General features: G+C 41.3%; 1 protein-coding gene across 1 annotated transcript in view; it reads right to left on the bottom strand.

Annotated features, from left to right (window-relative positions):
• LOC139747140 (uncharacterized) overlaps window positions 1–21,413 on the bottom strand; it is a 353,413-nt gene that overhangs the window by 159,257 nt on the left and 172,743 nt on the right. Inside the window, exons 9-10 of the mRNA XM_071659064.1 lie at window positions 16,262–16,399; window positions 6,343–6,554 (exon numbers count right to left, since the gene is read on the bottom strand). Of these exons, the coding sequence (XP_071515165.1) occupies window positions 6,343–6,554; window positions 16,262–16,399 (350 nt within the window). The remainder of the gene's footprint in view (window positions 1–6,342; window positions 6,555–16,261; window positions 16,400–21,413) is intronic.

Below are 21,413 nucleotides of genomic sequence, written 5' to 3'. Positions count from 1 at the left end.
ACCAGGGCATGTGAAGCGTCTGTGGTAAACCATGGAAAGTTCTGTGGGGCATGGATGTGGAAAGGAAGCTGAGGTTTCGGTGCATTATTACATGACAGCTAGAGACTGAATCAGAACGAATGGGGCCTTTGTTGTCCTTTCCTAGCGCTACCTCGCACACATGAGGGGGGAGGGGGTTGTTATTTCATGTGTGGCCAGGTGGCGATGGGAACGAATAAAGGCAGACAGTATGAATTATGTACATGTGTATATATGTATATGTCTGTGTGTGTATATATATGTATACATTGAGATGTATAGGTATGTATATTTGTGTGTGTGGACGTGTATGTATATACATGTGTATGTGGGTGGGTTGGGCCATTCTTTCATCTGTTTCCTTGTGCTACCTCGCTAACGCAGGAGACAGCGGCAAAAAAAAAAAAAACAATAATAATAATAATGATAATATATTTATTCATTTAAGAAAGTAAACTCTAAATTGATACAGGTAAAACTGAAAGTGGATGGAAAAATATGGGTGATTATTGGTGCATATGCACCTGGGCATGAGAAGGAAGATCATGAGAGGCAAGTGTTTTGGGAGCAGCTGAGTGAATGTGTTAGCAGCTTTGATGCACGAGACCAGGTTATAGCGATGGGGGATTTGAATGCAAAGGTGAGTAATGTGGCAGTTGAGGGAATAACTGGTGTACATGGGGTGTTCAGTGTTGTAAATGGAAATGGTGAAGAGCTTGTAGATTTGTGTGCTGAAAAAGGACTGGTGATTGGAATACCTGGTTTAGAGAGATATACATCAGTATACATACAAAAGTAGGAGAGATGGCCAGAGAGCGTAATTGGATTATGTGTTAATTGATAGGCTCGTGAAATAAAGACTTTTGGATGTTACTGTGCTGAGAGGTGCAAATGGAGGGATGTCTGATCATTATCTTGTGGACGTGAAGGTGAAGATTTGTAGGGGGTTTTCAGAAAAGAAGAGAATGTTGGGGTAAAGAGAGTGGTAAGAGTAAGTGAGCTTGAGAAGGAGACTTGTGTGAGGAAGTAACAGGAGAGACTGAGTGCAGAATGGAAAAAAATGAGAGCAAAGGACGTAAGGGGAGTGGGGGTTGGAATGGTATGTATTTAGGGAAGCAGTGATGGCTTGCGCAAAAGATGCTTGTGGCATGAGAAGCCCGGGAGGTGGGCAGATTAGAAAGGGTAGTGAGTGGTGGGATGAGAAGTAATATTGTTAGTGAAAGAGAAGAGAGGCATTTCGACGATTTTTGCAGGGAAATAGTGCAAATGACTGTGAGATGTATAAAAGAAAGAGGCAGGAGGTCAAGAGAAAGGTGCAAGAGGTGAAAAAGAGGGCAAATGAGAGTTGGGGTGAGAGAGTATCATTAAATTTTAGGGAGAATAAAAAGATGTTTTGCACCTCTCAGCACATTAACATCCAAAAGTCTCTCTTTCGCGCGCCTGTCAATTAACACGTAATCCAATAACGCTCACTGGCCATCTCTCCTACTTACATAAGTATACTTATGTATATCTCGCTTTTTAAACCAGGTATTCCCAATCATCAGTCCTTTTTCAGCACATAAATCTACAAGCTCTTCACCATTTCCATTTACAACACTGAACACCCCATGTACACCAATTATTCCCTCAACTGCCACATTACTCACCTTTGCATTCAAATCACCCATCACTATAACCCGGTCTCATGCATCAAAACCACTAACACACTCATTCAGCTGCTCCCAAAACACTTGCCTCTCTTGATCTTTCTTCTCATGCTTTGAAGAATGTATGTGAGAAATACTTAGAAAAGCAAATGGATTTGTATGTAGCATTTATGGATCTGGAGAAGGCATATGATAGAGTTGATAGAGATGCTCTGTGGAAGGTATTAAGAATATATGGTGTGGGAGGCAAGTTGTTAGAAGCAGTGAAAAGTTTTTATCGAGGATGTAAGGCATGTGTACGTGTAGGAAGAGAGGAAAGTGATTGGTTCTCAGTGAATGTAGGTTTGCGGTAGGGGTGTGTGATGTCTCCATGGTTGTTTAATTTGTTTATGGATGGGGTTGTTAGGGAGGTGAATGCAAGAGTTTTGGAAAGAGGGGCAAGTATGAAGTCTGTTGGGGATGAGAGAGCTTGGGAAGTGAGTCAGTTGTTGTTCGCTGATGATACAGCGCTGGTAGCTGATTCATGTGAGAAACTGCAGAAGCTGGTGACTGAGTTTGGTAAAGTGTGTGAAAGAAGAAAGTTAAGAGTAAATGTGAATAAGAGCAAGGTTATTAGGTACAGTAGGGTTGAGGGTCAAGTCAATTGGGAGGTGAGTTTGAATGGAGAAAAACTGGAGGAAGTGAAGTGTTTTAGATATCTGGGAGTGGATCTGGCAGCGGATGGAACCATGGAAGCGGAAGTGGATCATAGGGTGGGGGAGGGGGCGAAAATTCTGGGAGCCTTGAAGAATGTGTGGAAGTCGAGAACATTATCTCGGAAAGCAAAAATGGGTATGTTTGAAGGAATAGTGGTTCCAACAATGTTGTATGGTTGCGAGGCGTGGGCTATGGATAGAGTTGTGCGCAGGAGGATGGATGTGCTGGAAATGAGATGTTTGAGGAAAAGGTGTGGTGTGAGGTGGTTTGATCGAGTAAGTAACGTGAGGGTAAGAGAGATGTGTGGAAATAAAAAGAGCGTGGTTGAGAGAGCAGAAGAGGGTGTTTTGAAATGGTTTGGGCACATGGAGAGAATGAGTGAGGAAAGATTGACCAAGAGGATATATGTGTCGGAGGTGGAGGGAACAAGGAGAAGAGGGAGACCAAATTGGAGGTGGAAAGATGGAGTGAAAGAGATTTTGTGTGATCGGGGCCTGAACATGCAGGAGGGTGAAAGGAGGGCAAGGAATAGAGTGAATTGGAGCGATGTGGTATACCGGGGTTGAAGTGCTGTCAGTGGATTGAATCGGGGCATGTGAAGCGTCTGGGGTAAACCATGGAAAGCTGTGTAGGTATGTATATTTGCGTGTGTGGACGTATGTATATACATGTGTATGGGGGTGGGTTGGGCCATTTCTTTCGTCTGTTTCCTTGCGCTACCTCGCAAACGCGGGAGACAGTGACAAAGGGAAAAAAAAAAAAAAAAAAAAAATGATGTTTTGGAAGGAGGTAAATGTGCGTGAGACAAGAAAACGAATGGGAACATTGCTGAAGGGGGATAATGGGGAGGTGATACAAGTAGTGGTGATGTGAGAAGGAGATGGAGTGAGTATTTTGAAAGGTTGTTGAATCTGTTAGATGATATAGGGTGTTTTGGTCGAGGTGGTGTGCGAAGTGAGAGGGTTAGGCAGAATGATTTGTTAAAGAGGGAAGAGGTAGTGAAATCTACTCTACTCAACACAGCCCTCTTTTCCAACCATTGCACCTTCCTCTTGACCTCCTGCCACTGTCTTTTATACATCTCCCAGTCGTTTGCATTCATCCCTTGTAAGTATCGTCCAAATGCCACTCTCTTCTCTTTCACTAACAACTTTACTTCATCCCACCAATCACTACCCTTTCAAATCTGCCTATATCCCATCTTTCTCATGCCACATGCATCATTTGCACATGCCATCACTGCTTCCCTAAATATATCCCATTCCTCACCCACTCCCCTCACATCATTTGCTCTCACCTTTTGCTATTCTACACTCAATCTCTCTTGGTACTTCCTCACACAAGTATCCTTTCCAAGCTCACTTACTCTCACCACTCTCTTCTCCCCAATATTCTCTCATCTATTTTGAAAACCTCTAAACACCTTCACTTTCGCCTCCACAAGATAGTGATCAGACATCCCTCTGGCTGCCCCTCTCAGCTCATTAACATCCAAAAGTCCCTCTTTTACATGCCTATCAATTAACACATAATCCAACAATGCCCTACGACCATCTCTCCTACTCACATATGTATACTTATATCTCTCTTTTCAAACTAGGTATTCCCAATCACCAGTCTTTTTTCACCACACAGATCCACGAGCTCTTCACTATTTCTGGTCACAACACTGGATACCCCATATACACCAATTATACCCTCAACTGACACATTACTCACCTTTGCATTCAAATCACCCATCACTGATACCCAGTCTCATGCATCAAAGCTGCTGACACATTCACTCAGCTGCTCCCAGAACACTTGCTTCTCATGATCTTTCTTCTCATGAACAGGTGCATAAGTACCAACAATCAACTGTCTCTCTCCAATCACTTTCAGTTTTACCCACATCAATTCAGAATTTACTTTCTTTCACTCTATCACACACTCCTACAACCCCTGCTTCAGGAGTATTGCTACTCCTTCCTTAGCTCTTGTCCTCACACCAACCTCTGACTTTATTCCCAAGACATTTCCTACTTGATACCTTCTTGAATACTCAACACATGTCTTTCGTGGATCCCAGTGTTTTCTCCTGCATGACTCCTCCAAAGTTAAGCTTTTCCACTAGCATCCTTATTTATAATTATTACTAAACATCTGAAGCCATTAACAACCAACTCTGCTCCATAAAGATACACTACGACTGCTTAACTGTCTGAAAAATGAGAATTTTGCTCTTACTTTTATTTGCTCTCAATATCCTTTTTCTCCACACATCATCAAAGTAACTTGTCATTCTTTCCAACAACTATGGAAATAATAAAGCATTATCAAAATACATCTGTAGTGACTTCCACTGCTCCAACATGGTTCAGCAGTACACTGTGATTACCATATCTTACTCATCTCACATTATGCCCCATTTACATGAAATAACCATAGTAACATTACATATCCTTGAATAGGCTGAAGCGAGGAACAGAAAGCAGATGGGGAAGCCATGGAAAGATATGAGAGGCCGAGTTGTGGATCGGGGGCTGTGATTTCAGTGCCTTATACATGACAGATAGAAAGCAGATATGAGCAAATGAGTCCATTTCTTCATCTATTCTTAGTACTATTTTGCTAATGTGGGAAACTGCAAATGTATGAAAATATTTTGAACTACTCACATTTTCTGTTGTTTCCCATGCAAACACTTCTCCATTCAATACTGCTCTTAACAGTGCTCACAACTCTTATCTATCTATATCTCTGACACCTGTTTCAATTGGAACTCCCTTAAAGTGGCAGTCACGGCAACAGCGTCTCCATAACTAAAGAACTCCAGTGCCACTTCTCAGCCTTTACTGCCTCACCCTTAACAAGCTAAAGGCAGAGGTCAAGTCTAGCACAGTGTTTGCACAGGCTCCTACCTAAAGTTCCTAATGACTACTTCTATCAAATGATCCTATCTACTGCTCCAGCCTAAATGTCCCTCCCTACTACTTCTAGCTACTGCTCCTATTATTTTGCCAAACGGCGGGGCTAGTGCATATTGCTCACTGCAAGAAAATCTAGTTACGAAAAATGAACTGCATGAGTTAAGTGATGTCAAGTGTTACATAATAAAACTAGAGACTGTATGTTTGTGGACACAGTACCAGTAGTCCACATGTTAGTAAAGCAGAAAGAAAAGACAGCTACCTCGGTCAGAGGAGTGCAATTTGACAGCATTAAAGTGCTGGCTCACTAAGCAGATGTCACTAACCCCACTGAAACCCAGGCAGGTAATGCTGGTAACATACCTCCCTGGTTGTTGGCTGCCTACCAACTACTACCTACATACTCATAAGTCTTCCATGGACAACACAGGGAGTCAGCACTTTATTATAGGTATTTCTATACCTAATTGTGTTGCATTAACTTTCTTTTTTTCAAGAACTTTCTCCACTACCAGTCAAATTAACGAAGTTAATCTATAACCCTACTTTCCTTCCTGCATCCACCTTTTCCTTCACCTATACAAGATTACTAATCATTATCCCATGTCAAATTAGTCTTACCATTTACCTTAATAACTTTGCCAGAAAAAAATTTCTCTTGCTTTTGTGCTATAAAGACATTCCTCTTCATTTCACAATCATCTTTAATCTCTTTATATTCATACAGTGCAACAACCACTGACTGTATCCAGTCATAAAGTACAAGATTACTTGTTCATTCTGGCATAAACATTATCCAAATCAATTCAGCATCAACATCATTCATCATCTCATCATTCCATATACACCTCCAGCATTTCCATCTCAAGATGAATTACAGTTCTCATCACCTTCATAATGTCTTGCATTTCCAAGACAATTAATTCCCCACTCTCTTACCTTTAATCCTACTGCACCAATTATCCACACCTCTTACACCAACATCCCCACACAGTTCCTTATAACATTTTTTTCGTGTTTTACAAATTTCCTTCTTTGTCAAATGCATTTAAAAACAAGTTAATTCTTACCTTTCTGTATTATCCTTTTCACAAGAGCATATTTGTGAGCACCCAGGACCATACTGATTAGGAGGGCATGCTGGAGTAGAGCAGTCTGTTCCTAACCAACCATCTTTACAGAAACAGCGGCCACTTATGTGTGAACATGATGCTCCATTTAGGCAGGCGCACTTTTCTGTGCAGTTGACTCCATATGTATCAAAAGGACATGCCTCCTGACACTGATGAAAGAAATTGTGTGAATAAAGGGGGCATTTAATGTACAGAGCTGAAACATTAATATCATTATTTCAAGACTCAGTTCATGAAATGAAAAAGCTAACTACTTTATTATTTTGATAACCGCACTGAACATAAAAACTTCAAAAAAATTCCTAGTTACTTGCTCAGCTCTTCTATGCCTGAGGGTTTGAAGTTAAGAGATGAAACAGATTTTGCATTAACTACTATGCTCTCGGTGTAAGAAACAGCACTTATAATTCTGTACAAAGCATATCCATTCTCAATGTGGTGATTATTATATCACAGTGCATATCCAAAGACCTTTCTTATAATCACATCAGGCTATCAGAAATATGCGCAACAAGATTTTGCATTTTATTAAAATTTTCATTTCAAAACATTATCCATAAAAAACAAATGCAACATACAAGCATTTCACAAAAGAACAATTGCCTACAACTGCATCTTGCTCCCTGCCACTTCTGCACTAACCAGTAAAAACCAACTTCCTTTTTTAAACTGTATATGCTTATTACACATCCACAACAACAAATGATTCTGTACTGGTACTAGAAATATCAAATAAACAAGATAAAGCTTAACAGCAACTGGAAGAGTATTGTACTTCACATGCATTGTGTACAATACATGAAACTCCAAAGCTTAATATAAAAAGCTTTATGCCTAACGTTCATTTTTTCACTCGCATTTGCCATTGCCTGCATTAACAAGGTAGTGCATGAAACAGATGAAGAAATGGCTTCATTTTCTCACATCTGCTCTCTAGCTGTCATTTATAATGCACAGAAACCAGAGCTCCCTATCTACAAACAAATCCTAAGGACTTTTCCATATTTCCCCAACTGCTTTTAAGTGCCCTGGTTTTGCCTAATAACAACATGCAGACCCCTGTACAACCACACTGATCCATTTTCCTATATACCTTGCATGTCTCACACCCTCCACCATATACAGAATTTACAATAACTAATGTGTTGGCTTGGTTCAGTGCTAAATGATTGGTACAGAAGAGTTTGGAAAGAGACGATGTTTCCTTATTTCCATTGTGAATGTTTTCAAACTGTACTCCTATACCATACACAGGCAGAGCATTTGAAACAGTCTGATCATATGGAGAGGGTGAATGAGGAGAAATTTACTTAGATGGTATATATATATAAGTGGAGGGAACTAGGAGGAGAGGGGAGACAGGACAAGATGGAGGGACAAAGAGTAAGATGCTCTGGGTTACAAGGGCCTGAAAGTGAAGGATGGTGTGAGGTGTGCATGGGAAGGAGCAAAATGGAGCAATGTGATATAGAAAGGGTGAACATGCTGTCAATGACCTGAACCAGGGGAAACAACAGAAAGGTATGTGGAGCCTGGCTGTGGATAAAGGGATCTGGTTTTGATGCACTGTACATAACAGCTACAAAGTGAATGTGAGAAAATGGGGCTGTTCTTTGTCTGTTCCTGGTGCTACTTCACTATGAAGGAAAGATCAAAGTAGTATAAAAAAAATATCACATCGAAGCATCTATACATAAGTAGGTGGTGGTTCCATGGGATACTGGTATCTCATTAATTCACAAGTTTCACACTTCTCTACGAGTACTTGGTGAACATGTGCAACTTGGTAATACTCTGCCGCATTTAGTAAAATTCAAGAAATAATACTCTATATTCCGAGAGAATATGTTAGAAGAGTGTAACACTGTCAAGCACTTTCTTTCCAGATGACTTGTACAAGGTTTCAAAACATTTTTCCATTCTCTGTGGTTGACTTTTGTGCACTTTAAATACTTTGGATTCCCATGACCATGAAAGTGCCATATGTTATCAACTTTGTCATCCTATATGTTTACCAACTTTGTCATCTACACACACTTGACATACAGTAGATATGTACATATTCATGCAGTAGATTTATACAAATTGTATTCTGCTGGACAAAGCTTGTCCTGATGTCAAAGGACAAAGTACGGCACCATCACACTCCTGCAGCAATGAGTGGTGCCAGCCACTATCAAGTGGAATCTAAATGATGCAAAATAATATGGATCAACTGATAATGCTTTGATAACTTTGACTATTCAACCCTAATGGGATGAAGAAAAAAGACAACAGCAATAAAGAAATGGAATCCTGAAGAAGGTTGTGCCTGAGGACTGCATGAAAGCTATTATCAATCCTTTATTCAAAGGAAAATGTGCAAAGGATGTATGTAGCAAACATAAAGGAATAAGTCTTTTAAGTGCACCAGGAAAAGTGTATGCAAGAATACTGATTGACAGAGTGATGGAAGTGACTGAATGTTAAATAAGTGAAGAGTAAGAGGGTTTTAGGAAAGGTAGAGGCCGTGTGGATCAGATTTTTATAGTAGAGATGACCATGGAAAAATATTTGGTGAAAGATACAAAGCTGTATGCAGCTGTTATGGATCTGGAGAAAGTGTATTACAGAGTCGAGTGGAATGCTTTGCGGGACGTGTAAAGGATATATGGTTAGGGGGGGCAACCGATGGATGGTGTAAAAGCCTTCTAAAGAGGAGCAAATGCTTGTGTAAGAGTGGATGGAAAGCTGAAAAATTGTAGATGTGAGGCAGGACTGTGTGATGTCACCAAGGCTTTTTAATCTATATATGAAAGGAGTGATTAAAGAGATGAAAGCAAAACTAGGGAAAAGGGGTGCAGAGAGGGAGTGTGGTAGCGAGATATGGTGGCTACTGGCGAGTCTGTCTATGGATGATACTATGATGTTTGATGAGAGTGAAGAAAAGTTGCAGAAGGTTGTAAGTGCGTTTTATGATGCGTGTAACCATAGGCAATTGAAGGTACATGCAAGTAACAGTAAAGTAATGGTGTTTGAAAGGAAACAGTGAAAGTATAGATTTTGTTAAACCATACAGAGTGAAAGAAGAAAGTGTATTAAATTGTGCTTTGGACATGAGGGCAAAAAGACTGGAAGAAGTGAGAGAATTTAAGTATCTAGGTTAGTGTGGTGATATGGAAGGAGAGGTAAGGGAGAGAGTAGTACAGGGTAAAAGAGTCACTTGGTCCCTTAATAAAACAATGAAGAGAGGATTGAGGGACAGCATACTCCTCCCAACCCTGACCTATGAAGCCAAAACATGGACATGGAATGAGTCTAAGAGGTGAAGAATCAAGGCTGTGGAAATTAGCTATTTGAGAAGAGCAAATGGTGTGACTAGATGGAATAAAGAAAGAAATGAATGGGTGTAAGAGAGATGTGGTATGGTGGGAATGCAAAGGGAGCAAATTGGGGAGTGGTAGAATGAGTGAAACGTAATACATTGAGGTGGTATGGGCATGTCGAAAGAATGCAAGACTGGGAGTTTACAAAGAGAGTGTATGACAGCACAATCAAAAGGATTGGTGCGAGCGGAAGAGCACCTGTGATATGGGCAAACGGTGGAGGAATACTGCTGTAAGAGAAATAGTGGAAGAATGAGTGAAATGGTGTATGCGAAGGAGGCATTTAAGGACAGGGATAGATGGACTCCTTTGCCATGGCCACCCACTGATGGGAGTTCCTAGAAGGGAACAGGCAACAAAGAAACAGACATAGATTAGACAGATACTGAAGACTGACCAGACAACCATGCATACATAATCTATGTAATACATCACTGTATATCAGTAATTTCTTAAATATTACATTCATTTAATCTATATTTAATATTTGATTACTCTAAATTTCTAGCAGTCAATGGTATACTTTAGACACATGGGACATGTATAATTAGTAGGTTAGAGGTGTGTTGATGAATTATCATTATGTGACCACGGTTGGTTCAGCAAAATGGTTAATCCAGCAAGGCTTTGGAACCAAGAGTGCTGGAAAATCGGTGGTGTACCTGCATTACGTATGCACAGCACAGAGAATATATAAATCAAAAAAGTAAGGAAGTACAAAATGTTGACAAGATGGAGCATCAAAAGTGTAAAACTCACTCCCCAAATAGCATATATATGCAACAGGAGTGGTGGGAGTATGTGATAGAGTGTAAGAAAGTAAACTCTAGATTGATATGGTTAGTACTGAAAGTGGATGGAGAGAGATGGGTGATTATTGGTGCACATGCACCTGGGCATGAGAAGAAAGATCATGAGAGGCAAGTGTTTTGGGAGCAGCTGAGTGAGTGTGTTAGTAGTTTTGATGCTCAAGACCAGGCTATAGTGATGGGTGATTTGAATGCAAAGGTGAGTAATGAGGCAGTTGACAGAATAATTGGTGTACATAGGGTGTTCAGTGTTATAAATGGAAATGAAGAGCTTGTAGATTTATGTGCTGAAAAAGGACTGGTGATTGGTAAATACCTGGTTTAAAAAGAGAGATATACTATAAGTATGTACTAATGTACTATTGTACAAGTACCTGTATTTCATTTATTCATTTAATCTACATTAAATATTTGATTACTCTAAATTTCTAGCAGTCAATGGTATACTTTAGACACATGGGACATGTATAATTAGTAGGTTAGAGGTGTGTTGATGAATTATCCTCATGTGACCACAGTTGGTCCAGCAAAATGGTTAATCCAGCAAGACTTTGGAACCAAGAGTGCCGGAAAATCGGTGGTGTACCTGCATTACGTATGCACAACACAGAGAATATATAAATTAAAGAAGTAAGGCAGTACAAAATGTTGACAAGATGGAGCATCAAAAGTGTAAAACTCACTCCCCAAATAGCATATATATGCAACAGGAGTGGTGGGAGTATGTGATAGAGTGTAAGAAAGTAAACTCTAGATTGATATGGTAAACAGAGAAGAGATGGAGGGGGCTTTGCTGAGGATGAAAGCCAGAAAGGCAGCAGGTTCGGATGGTGTTGCAGTGAAATTTGTCGGAGGTGGGGTGGCTGTATTGTTGACTGGTTGGTGAGGTTATTTAATGTATGTGTGACTCATGGTGAGGTGCCTGAGGATTGGCGGAATGCTTGCATGGTGCCATTGTACAGGGGAAAAGGGGGTAAAAGTGAGTGCTCAAATTACAGAGGTATGAGTCTGTTGAGTGTTCCTGGGAAGATGTGTGGGAGGGTGTTGATTGAGAGGGTGGGGGCATGTACGGAGCATCAGATTGGGGAAGAGCAGTGTGGTTCCAGAAGTGGTAGAGGGTGAGTGGATCAGGTGTTTGCTTTGAAGAATGTCTGCGAGAAATGCTTGGAAAAGCAAATGGATTTGTATGTGGCATTTATGGATCTGGAAAAGGCATATGATAGAGTTGATAGAGATGCTCTGTGGAAGGTATTAAGAATGTATGGTGTGGGAGGCAAATTGTTGGAAGCAGTGAAAAGTTTCTATCGAGGATGTGAGGCATGTGTACATGTAGGAAGAGAGGAAAGCGATTGGTTCTCAGTGAATGCAGGTTTGTGGCAGGGGTGTGTGATGTCTCCATAGTTGTTTAATTTGTTTATGGATGGGGTTGTTAGGGAGGTGAATGCAAGAGTTTTGGAAAGAGGGGCAAGTATGCAGTCTGTTGTGGATGAGAGGGCTTGGGAACTGAGTCATTGTTGTTCGCTGATGATACAGCGCTGGTGGCTGATTCATGTGAGAAACTGCAGAAGCTGGTGACTGGGCTTGGTAAGGTGTGTGAAAGAAGGGAGCTGAGAGTGAATGTCAATAGGAGCAAGGTTATTAGGTTCAGTAGGGTTGAGGGTCAAGTAACTTGGGAGGTAAGTTTGAATGGGAAAAAGCTGGAGGAAGTGAAGTGTTTTAAATATCTGGGAGTGGATTTGGCAGCGGATGGAACCATGGAAGTGGAAGCGAGCCATAGGGTGGGGGAGGGGGGCGAAGGTTCTGGGAGCGTTGAAGAATGTGTGGAGGTCGAGAGCGTTGTCTTGAAGAGCAGAAGTGGGTGTGTTTGAAGGAATAGTGGTTCCAACAATGTTATGTGGTTGCGAGGCGTGGGCTATGGATAGAGTTGTGCGGAGGAGGGTGGATGTGTTGGAAATGAGATGTTTGAGGACAATGTGTGGTGTGAGGTGGTTTGATTGAGTAAGTAATAATAGGGTAAGAGAGAAGTTTGGTAATAAAAAGAGTGTGGTTGAGAGAGCAGAAGAGGGTGTTTTGAAATGGTTTGGTTACATGGAGAGAATGAGTGATGAAAGATTGACAAAGAGGATATATGTGTCAGAGGTGGAGGGAACGAGGAGAAGTGGGAGACCAAATTGGAGGTGGAAAGATGGAGTGAAAAAGATTTTAAGTGATTGGGGCCTGAACATGCAGGAGGGTGAAAGGCATGCAAGGAATAGAGTGAATTTGAATGATGTGGTATACCAGAGTTGACGTGCTGTCAATGGATTGAACCAGGGCATGTGAAGCATCTGGGGTAAACCATGGAAAGTTCCGTGGGGCCTGGATGTGGAAAGGGAGTTGTGGTTTCTGTGCATTATTACATGACAGCTAGAGACTGAATGTGAACGAAAGTGGCCTTTGTTGTCTTTTCCTAGCGCTACCTCGGGCACACTTGGGGGGAGGGGGTGGTTATTTTTCATGTGTGGTGGGGTGGCGATGGGAATGAATAAAGGCAGACAGTATGAATTATGTGCATGCGTATATATGTATATGTCTGTGTGTATATATATGTATACGTTGAGATGTATAGGTATGCATATATTGCGTGTGTGGATGTGTATGTATATACATGTGTATGTGGGTGGGTTGGGCCATTCTTTCGTCTGTTTCCTTGCGCTACCTCGCTAACGTGGGAGACAGCGACAAAGCAAAATAAATGAATAAAATAAATACATAAGTATACATATGTAAGTAGGAGAGATGGCCAGAGAGCACAACTGGATTACATGTTAATTGATAGGCGTGCAAAAGAGAGATTTTTGGATGTTAATGTACTGAGAGGTGCAACTGGAGGGATGTCTGATCATTATCTTGTGGAGGCGAAGGTGAAGATTTGTAGAGGTTTTCAGAAAAGAAGAGAGAATGTTGGGGTGAAGAGAGTGGTGAGAGTAAGTGAGCTTGGGAAGGAGACTTGTGTGAGGAAGTACAGGAGAGACTGAGTACAGAATGGAAAAAGGTGAGAACAAAGGACGTACGGGGAGTGGTGGAGGAATGGGATGTATTTAGGGAAGCAGTGATGGCTTGTGCAAAAGATGCTTGTGGCATGAGAAGCGTGGGAGGGGGCAGATTAGCAAGGATAGAGAGTGGTGGGATGAAGAAGTAAGATTATTAGTGAAAGAGAAGAGAGAGGCATTTGGACGATTTTTGCAGGGAAATAATGCAAATGACTGGCCAGCATGTATAAAAGAAAGAGGCAGGAGGTCAAGAAAAAGGTGCAAGAGGTGAAAAAGAGGGCAAATGAGAGTTGGGGTGAGAGAGTATCATTAAATTTTAGGGAGAATAAATAGACGTTTTGGAAGGAGGTAAATAAAGTGCGTAAGACAAGGGAACAAATGGGAACATCAGTGAAGGGGGCTAATGGGGAGGTGATAGCAAGTAGTGGCAATGTGAGAAGGAGGAGTGAGAATTTTGAAGGTTTGTTAAATGTGTTTGATGATAGAGTAACAGATATAGGGTGTTTTGGTCGAGGTGGTATGCAAAGTGAGAGGGTTGGGGAGAATGATTTGGTAAACAGAGAAGAGGTAGTAAAAGCTTTGCGGAAGATGAGAGCCAGCAAGGCAGTGGGTTTGGATGGTACTGCAGTGGAATTTATTAAAAAAGGGGGTGACTGTATTGTTCAGGGGTTGGTAAGGTTATTCAATGTATGTATGACACATGGTGAGGTGCCTGAGGACTGGCCGAATGCCTGCATAGCGCCATTGTACAAAGGCAAAGGGGATAAGAGTGAGTGCTCAAATTACAGAGGTATAAGTTTGTTGAGTATTCCTGGGAAATTGTATGGGAGGGTATTGATTGAGAGGGTGAAGGCATGTACAGAGCATCAGATTGGGGAAGAGCAGTGTGGTTTCAGAAGTGGTAGAGGATGTGTGGATCAGGTGTTTGCTTTGAAAAATGTATGTGAGAAATACTTAAGAAAAGCACATGGATTTGTATGTAGCATTTATGGATCTGGAGAGGGCATATGATAGAGTTGATAGAGATGCTCTGTGGAAGGTATTAAGAGTATATGGTGTGGGAGGTAACCTGTTAGAAGCAATGAAAAGTTTTTATCGAGCATGTAAGGGATGTGTACTTGTTAGAAGGAGTGAAAAGTTTTTATCAAGGATGTAAGGGATGTGTATGTGTAGGAAGAGAGGAAAGTGATTGGTTCTCTGTGAATGTTGGTTTGTGGAAGGGGTGTGTGATGTCTCCATGGTTGTTTAATATGTTTATGGATGGAGTTGTTAGGGAGGTGAATGCAAGTGCTTTGGAAAAAGGGGCAAGTATGCACTCTGTTGTGGATGAGAGAGCTTGGGAAGTAAGTCAGTTGTTGTTCGCTGATGATACAGTGCTGGTGGCTGATTCATGTTAGAAACTAAAGAAGCTGGTGATTGAGTTTGGTAAAGTGTGTGAAAGAAGAAAGCTGAGAGTCAATGTGAATAAGAGCAAGGTTATTAGGTACAGAAGGGTTGAGGGACAAGTTAATTGGGAGGTAAGTTTGAATGGAGAAAAACTGGAGGAAGTAAAGTGTTTTAGATATCTGGGAGTGGACTTGGCAGCGGATGGAACCATGGAACTGGAAGTGAATCATACGGTGGGGGAGGGGGCAAAAGTTCTGGGAGCGTTGAAAAAATGTGTGGAATTCGAGAATGTTATCTTGGAAAGCAAAAATGGGTATGTTTGAAGGAATAGTGGTTCCAAGAATGTTATATGGTTGCGAGGCATGGGCTATAGATAGAGTTGTGCAGAGAAGGGTGGATGTGCTGGAAATGAGATGTTTGAGGACAATATGTGGTGTGAGGTCGTTTGATCAATTAAGTAATGAAAGGGTAAGAGAGATGTTTGCTAATAAAAAGAGTGTGGTTGAGAGAGCAGAAGAGGGTGTTTTGAAATGGTTTGGTCACATGGAGACAATGAGTGAGGAAAGATTGACAAAGAGGATATATGTGTCAGAGGTGGAGGGAACGATAAGTGGGAGACCAAATTGGAGGTGGAAAGATGGAGTGAAAAAGATTTTGAGTGATCAGGGCCTGAACATGCAGGAGGGTGAAAGGCGTGCAAGGAATAGAGTGAATTGGAACGATGTGGTATACCAGGGTTGACGTGCTGTCAATGGATTGAACAAGGGTATGGGAAGCATCAGGGGTAAACAATGGAAAGTTCTCTGGGGCCTGGATGTGGAAAGGGAGCTGTGGTTTTGGTGCATTATACATGACAGATAGAGACTTAGTGTGAACAAATGTGGCCTTTGTTGTCTTTTCCTAGCGCTACCTTGCGCACATGTGGGGGAGGGGGTTTTCATTTCATGTGTGGCGGGGTGGCGACGGGAATGAATAAGGGCAGACAGTATGAATCATGTACATGTGTATATTTGTATATGTCTGTGTCTGTATATATATATATGTATACACTGAGATGTATAGGTATGTATATGTACGTGTGTGGACGTGTATGTATATGGATGTGTATGTGGGTGGGTTGAGCCATTCTTTCGTCTGTTTCCTTGCGCTACCTCACTAACGCGGGAGACAGCAACAAAGTATAATAAAATATAAATAAATAAATATATGCAATTGAAAATAGGTTAATTTAATGCAGTGTGCAAGTAAACAAGAATTGGCTCACCTTATTTCCAACATATCCAGAAGGGCACTTGCATCTACCAGTTATGTGGTCACATGTTGCAGAATTATAACAGTCACAGAGTTCTGAGCAGTTAAAACCCCATGTTCCCTGTGGACATGGGTTGGCACAAACATCACCCTGAAAAGTAAATTGAAACATTATCACAAAGCAGTACCACAACTCTTTGTCAAATTTAGCTTCTTTCAAATCAATTTAGAGCGAGAAAGTACCACTGGAGTAGCAATCCCTGTATAAGAAGAGTTAGCCTTATTTTTATGCAAATATGTAGAATCCCTGGGGATAGGGGATTAAGAATACTTCCCACACATTCCTCACGTGTCGTAGAAGGCGACTAAAGGGGACGGGAGTGGGGGGCCAGAAACCCCTCCTTGTATTTTAACTTTCTAAAAGGGGAAACAGAAGAAGGAGTCACGCGAGGAGTGCTCATCCTCCTCGAAGGCTCAGATTGGGGTGTCTAAATGTGTGTGGATGTAACTAAGATGAGAAAAAAGGAGAGATAGGTAGTATGTTTGAGAAAGGAACCTGGATGTTTTGGCTCTGAGTGAAACGAAGCTCAAGGGTAAAGGGGAAGAGTGGTTTGGGAATGTCTTGGTAGTAAAGTCAGGGGTTAGTGAGAGAACAAGAGCAAGGGAAGGAGTAGCACTACTCCTGAATCAGGAGTTGTGGGAGTATGTGATAGAATGTAAGAAAGTAAATTCTTGATTGATATGGGTAAAACTGAAAGTTGATGGAGAGAGATGGGTGATTATTGGTGCATATGCACCTGGGCATGAGAAGAAAGATCATGAGAGGCAAGTGTTTTGGGAGCAGCTGAATGAGTGTGTTAGTGGTTTTGATGCACGCGACCGGGTTATAGTGATGGGTGATTTGAATGCAAAGGTGAGTAATGTGGCAGTTGAGGGAATAATTGGTATACATGGGGTGTTCAGTGTTGTAAATGGAAATGGTGAAGAGCTTGTAGATTTATGTGCTGAAAAAGAACTGGTGATTGGGAATACCTGGTTTAAAAAGCGAGATATACATAAGTATATGTATGTAAGTAGGAGAGATGGCCAGAGAGTGTTATTGGATTACGTGTTAATTGATAGACGCACGAAAGAGAGACTTTTGGATGTTAATGTGCTGAGAGGTGCAACTGGAGGGATGTCTGATCATTATCTTGTGGAAGCAAAGGTGAAGATTTGTGGGGGTTTTCAGAAAAGAAGAGAGAATGTTGGGGTGAAGAGAGTGGTGAGAGTAAGTGAGCTTGGGAAGGAGACTTGTATGAGGAAGTACCAGGAGAGACTGAGTACAGAATGGAAAAAGGTGAGAACAAAGGAGGTAAGGGGAGTGGGGGAGGAATGGGATGTATTTAGGGAAGCAATGTTGGCTTGCGCAAAAGATGCTTGTGGCATGAGAAGTGTGGGAGGTGGGTTGATTAGAAAAGGTAGTGAGTGGTGGAATGAAGAAGTAAGATTATTAGTGAAAGAGAAGAGAGAGGCATTTGAACGATTTTTGCAGGGAAAAAATGCAAATGAGTGGGAGAGGTATAAAAGAAAGAGGCAGAAGGTCAAGAGAAAGGTGCAAGAGGTGAAAAAGAGGGCAAATGAGAGTTGGGGTGAGAGAGTATCATTAAATTTCAGGGAGAATAAAAAGATGTTTTGGAAGGAGGTAAATAACGTACGTAAGACAAGGGAGCAGATGGGAACTTCAGTGAAGGGGGCAAATGGGGAGGTGATAACAAGATGTGGTGATGTGAGAAGGAGATGGAGTGAGTATTTTGAAGGTTTGTTGAATGTGTTTGATGATAGAGTGGCAGATGTGGGGTGTCTTGGTTGAGGTGGTGTGCAAAGTGAGAGGGTTAGGGAAAATGATTTGGTAAATAGAGAAGAGGTAGTAAAAGCTTTACGGAAGATGAAAGCCAGCAAAGCAGCAGGTTTGGATGGCATTGTAGTGGAATTTATTAAAAAAGGGGGTGACTGTATTGTTGACTGGTTGGTAAGGTACATTCATGGTGAGGTGCCTGAGTATTGGCGGAATGCTTGCATAGTGCCACTGTAAAAAGGCAAAGGGGATAAGAGTGAGTGCTCAAATTACAGAGGTATAAGTTTGTTGAGTATTCCTGGGAAATTATATGGGAGGGTATTGATTGAGAGGGTGAAGGCATGTACAGAGCGTCAGATTGGGGAAGAGCAGTGTGGTTTCAGAAGTGGTAGAGGATGTGTGCATCAGGTGTTTGCTTTGAAGAATGTATGCGAGAAATACTTAGAAAAACAAATGGATTTGTATGTAGCATTTATGGATCTGGAGAAGGCATATGATAGAGTTGATAGAGATGCTCTGTGGAAGGCATTAAAAATATATGGTGTGGGAGGCAAGTTGTTAGAAGCAGTGAAAAGTTTTTATCGAGGATGTAAGGCATGTGTTCGTGTAGGAAGAGAGGAAGGTGATTGGTTCTCAGTGAATGTAGGTTTGCGGCAGGGGTGTGTGATGTCTCCATGGTTGTTTAATTTGTTTATGGATGGGGTTGTTAGGGAGGTGAATGCAAGAGTTTTGGAAAGAGGGGCAAGTATGAAGTCTGTTGTGGATGAGAGAGCTTGGGAAGCGAGTCAGTTGTTGTTCGTTGATGATACAGCGCTGGTGGCTGATTCATGTAAGAAACTGCAGAAGCTGGTGACTGAGTTTGGTAAAGTGTATGAAAGAAGAAAGTTAAGAGTAAATGTGAATAAGAGCAAGGTTATTAGGTACAGTAGGGTTGAGGGTCAAGTAAATTGGGAGGTAAGTTTGAATGGAGAAAAGCTGGAGGAAGTGAAGTGTTTTAGATATCTGGGAGTGGATCTGGCAGCGGATGGAACCATGGAAGCGGAAGTGAATCATAGGGTGGGGGAGGAAGCAAAAATTCTGGAAGCCTTGAAGAATGTTTGGAAGTCGAGAACATTATCTCGGAAATCAAAAATAGGTATGTTTGAAGGAATAGTGGTTCCAACAATGTTGTATGGTTGCGAGGCGTGGGCTATGGATAGAGTTGTGCGCAGGAGGGTGGATGTGCTGGAAATGAGATGTTTGAGGACAATATGTGGTGTGAGGTGGTTTGATCGAGTAAGTAATGTAAGGGTGAGAGAGATGTGTGGAAATAAAAAGAGTGTGGTTGAGAGAGCAGATGTGGAAATAAAAAGAGTGTGGTTGAGAGAGCAGAAGAGGGTGTTTTGAAATGGTTTGATCACATGGAGAGAATGAGAGGGGAAAGATTGATCAAGAGGATATATGTGTCAGAGGTGGAGGGAACGAGGAGAAGTGGAAGACCAAATTGGAGGTGGAAAGATGGAGTGAAAAAGATTTTGAGTGATCGGGGCCTGAACATGCAGGAGGGTGAAAGGCGTGCAAGGAATAGAGTGAATTGGAATGATGTGGTATACCGGGGTAGACGTGCTGTCAATGGATTGAACCAGGGCATGTGAAGCGTCTGGGGTAAACCATGGAAAGCTGTGTAGGTATATATATATTTGCGTGTGTGGACGTATGTATATACATGTGTATGGGGGTGGGTTGGGCCATTTCTTTCGTCTGTTTCCTTGCACTACCTCGCAAACGCGGGAGACAGTGGGAAAAAAAAAAAAAAAAAACCACTTCTCAATAAAATGTTTGCTCCATCTCCAAGAACATTTTTAATCAATAATATCTGAATCATCTTTACCTGATGCATAACAGACGAAGAAAATAATGATACTAAATAAATCAATATGAATCAATAAAATATGCACTGAGGGTTGAGTGTAGAACACCAAGTCCTGAAGTCCACATAAAAATGCTAAAAAAATGATGTACATAAATGAAAGGAAAGCAAATGAGGATCTACCTATCTATCTATATTTCTGATGCCCGTTTCCATCTGGAATTCCCTTAAAGGGGTGGCCACAGCAACAGGCTCCACAACTTAAGAAATCCAGTATTGTTTCTTTGCCTTTAGTGCATTGCCCACCGGCATGCACCACTAGCAGGAGGCAACTCTAATGCAGTTTTTGCATATGCTCCTAACTAATGTTCCATCTGACTAATATTACATAAATGCTCCTGCTTAATGTTCTTACCTAATACTGCTACCTTAGGTTTCTACTTAATGCTCTTACCTAAATGTTCCTGGGAGAAAAATTAATAATAAAGTAAATGTTAATGATAAAACATTTAGGATGGTGGTAAAGTATACAGATGTAGATGAGATGTATCAGTAAGGAGCAAGACTGTTAAAGTGACAAAGTATGAAGATTTAAAGAGATGGAGAGAGTACTTTAATGAAAAAAGTGGAAGTGACAATGGGAAAGACATGCCTTTTGAGGTTGCAGCACAGGAGGTAGGAAGAGAGGAATAAACGTAGGAGAGGAGATAACTTTTGAGAGTGAGAAGAGCAACAATACCCTTACACAATGAAAAATCTCAGAATCACTTCACAACATCCTGATATTACTCCAATAAAAACAAACATGCAAAATCACACCATAAAATCAGCTTACTCAAAATAGAATATCTCCATCCCCAGTCACTCTCTCAACCCCAGACAGACAAGAACCCAAGCTGCACTCTCTCTTCACCAGAATGATCAACCACTTCCACTAAACAGAACAATAACCATACATGGTATCACAAACAATACACACCTGACCTATACTTACCACATGACATACATTAACAAAAAGACCATAAACAAACTAAAAGCACTCAGAAAACTTATTAGCACCAGTTTTGGACAAGGATAAGAATCCCTCAGCAACCCTACAAATGTTAATTAGCTCAAACCTACACCATGACTCACTTGCCTGGTTATCAACTGTCAAAAGCAAACATAAAGAAATACAAACCATACAAAACAAAGTCTTAGAAGCATCAATGGTTGCCTAGCAACCACAAACATTTAACACATGCACAATGAAACAAAAATACTTCCAAGACATATTTCAATATGCTCAGTGCTCAGTCCCCAGTTCTTGTAGCAGCACTAGACCCTTCCCACCCACACCACACCAAACTTAATCACCAAAACTTACATAGAAACTAAGCTTACCCGGCTTTACACTTTAGCAACCTGTATTAGCAGATGCCCCCTCTCCAAAAAATGACAGTGACAAAACCTACCTGCACAGTATCAAGAACTAAACAA

Source organism: Panulirus ornatus, chromosome 67 (assembly GCF_036320965.1).
Source record: "Panulirus ornatus isolate Po-2019 chromosome 67, ASM3632096v1, whole genome shotgun sequence".
NCBI classification, from domain to species: Eukaryota; Metazoa; Arthropoda; class Malacostraca; order Decapoda; family Palinuridae; genus Panulirus; species Panulirus ornatus.
The sequence above is the reverse complement of the archived record's forward strand: the minus strand, read 5'-3'. Positions and strand labels throughout refer to the sequence as shown.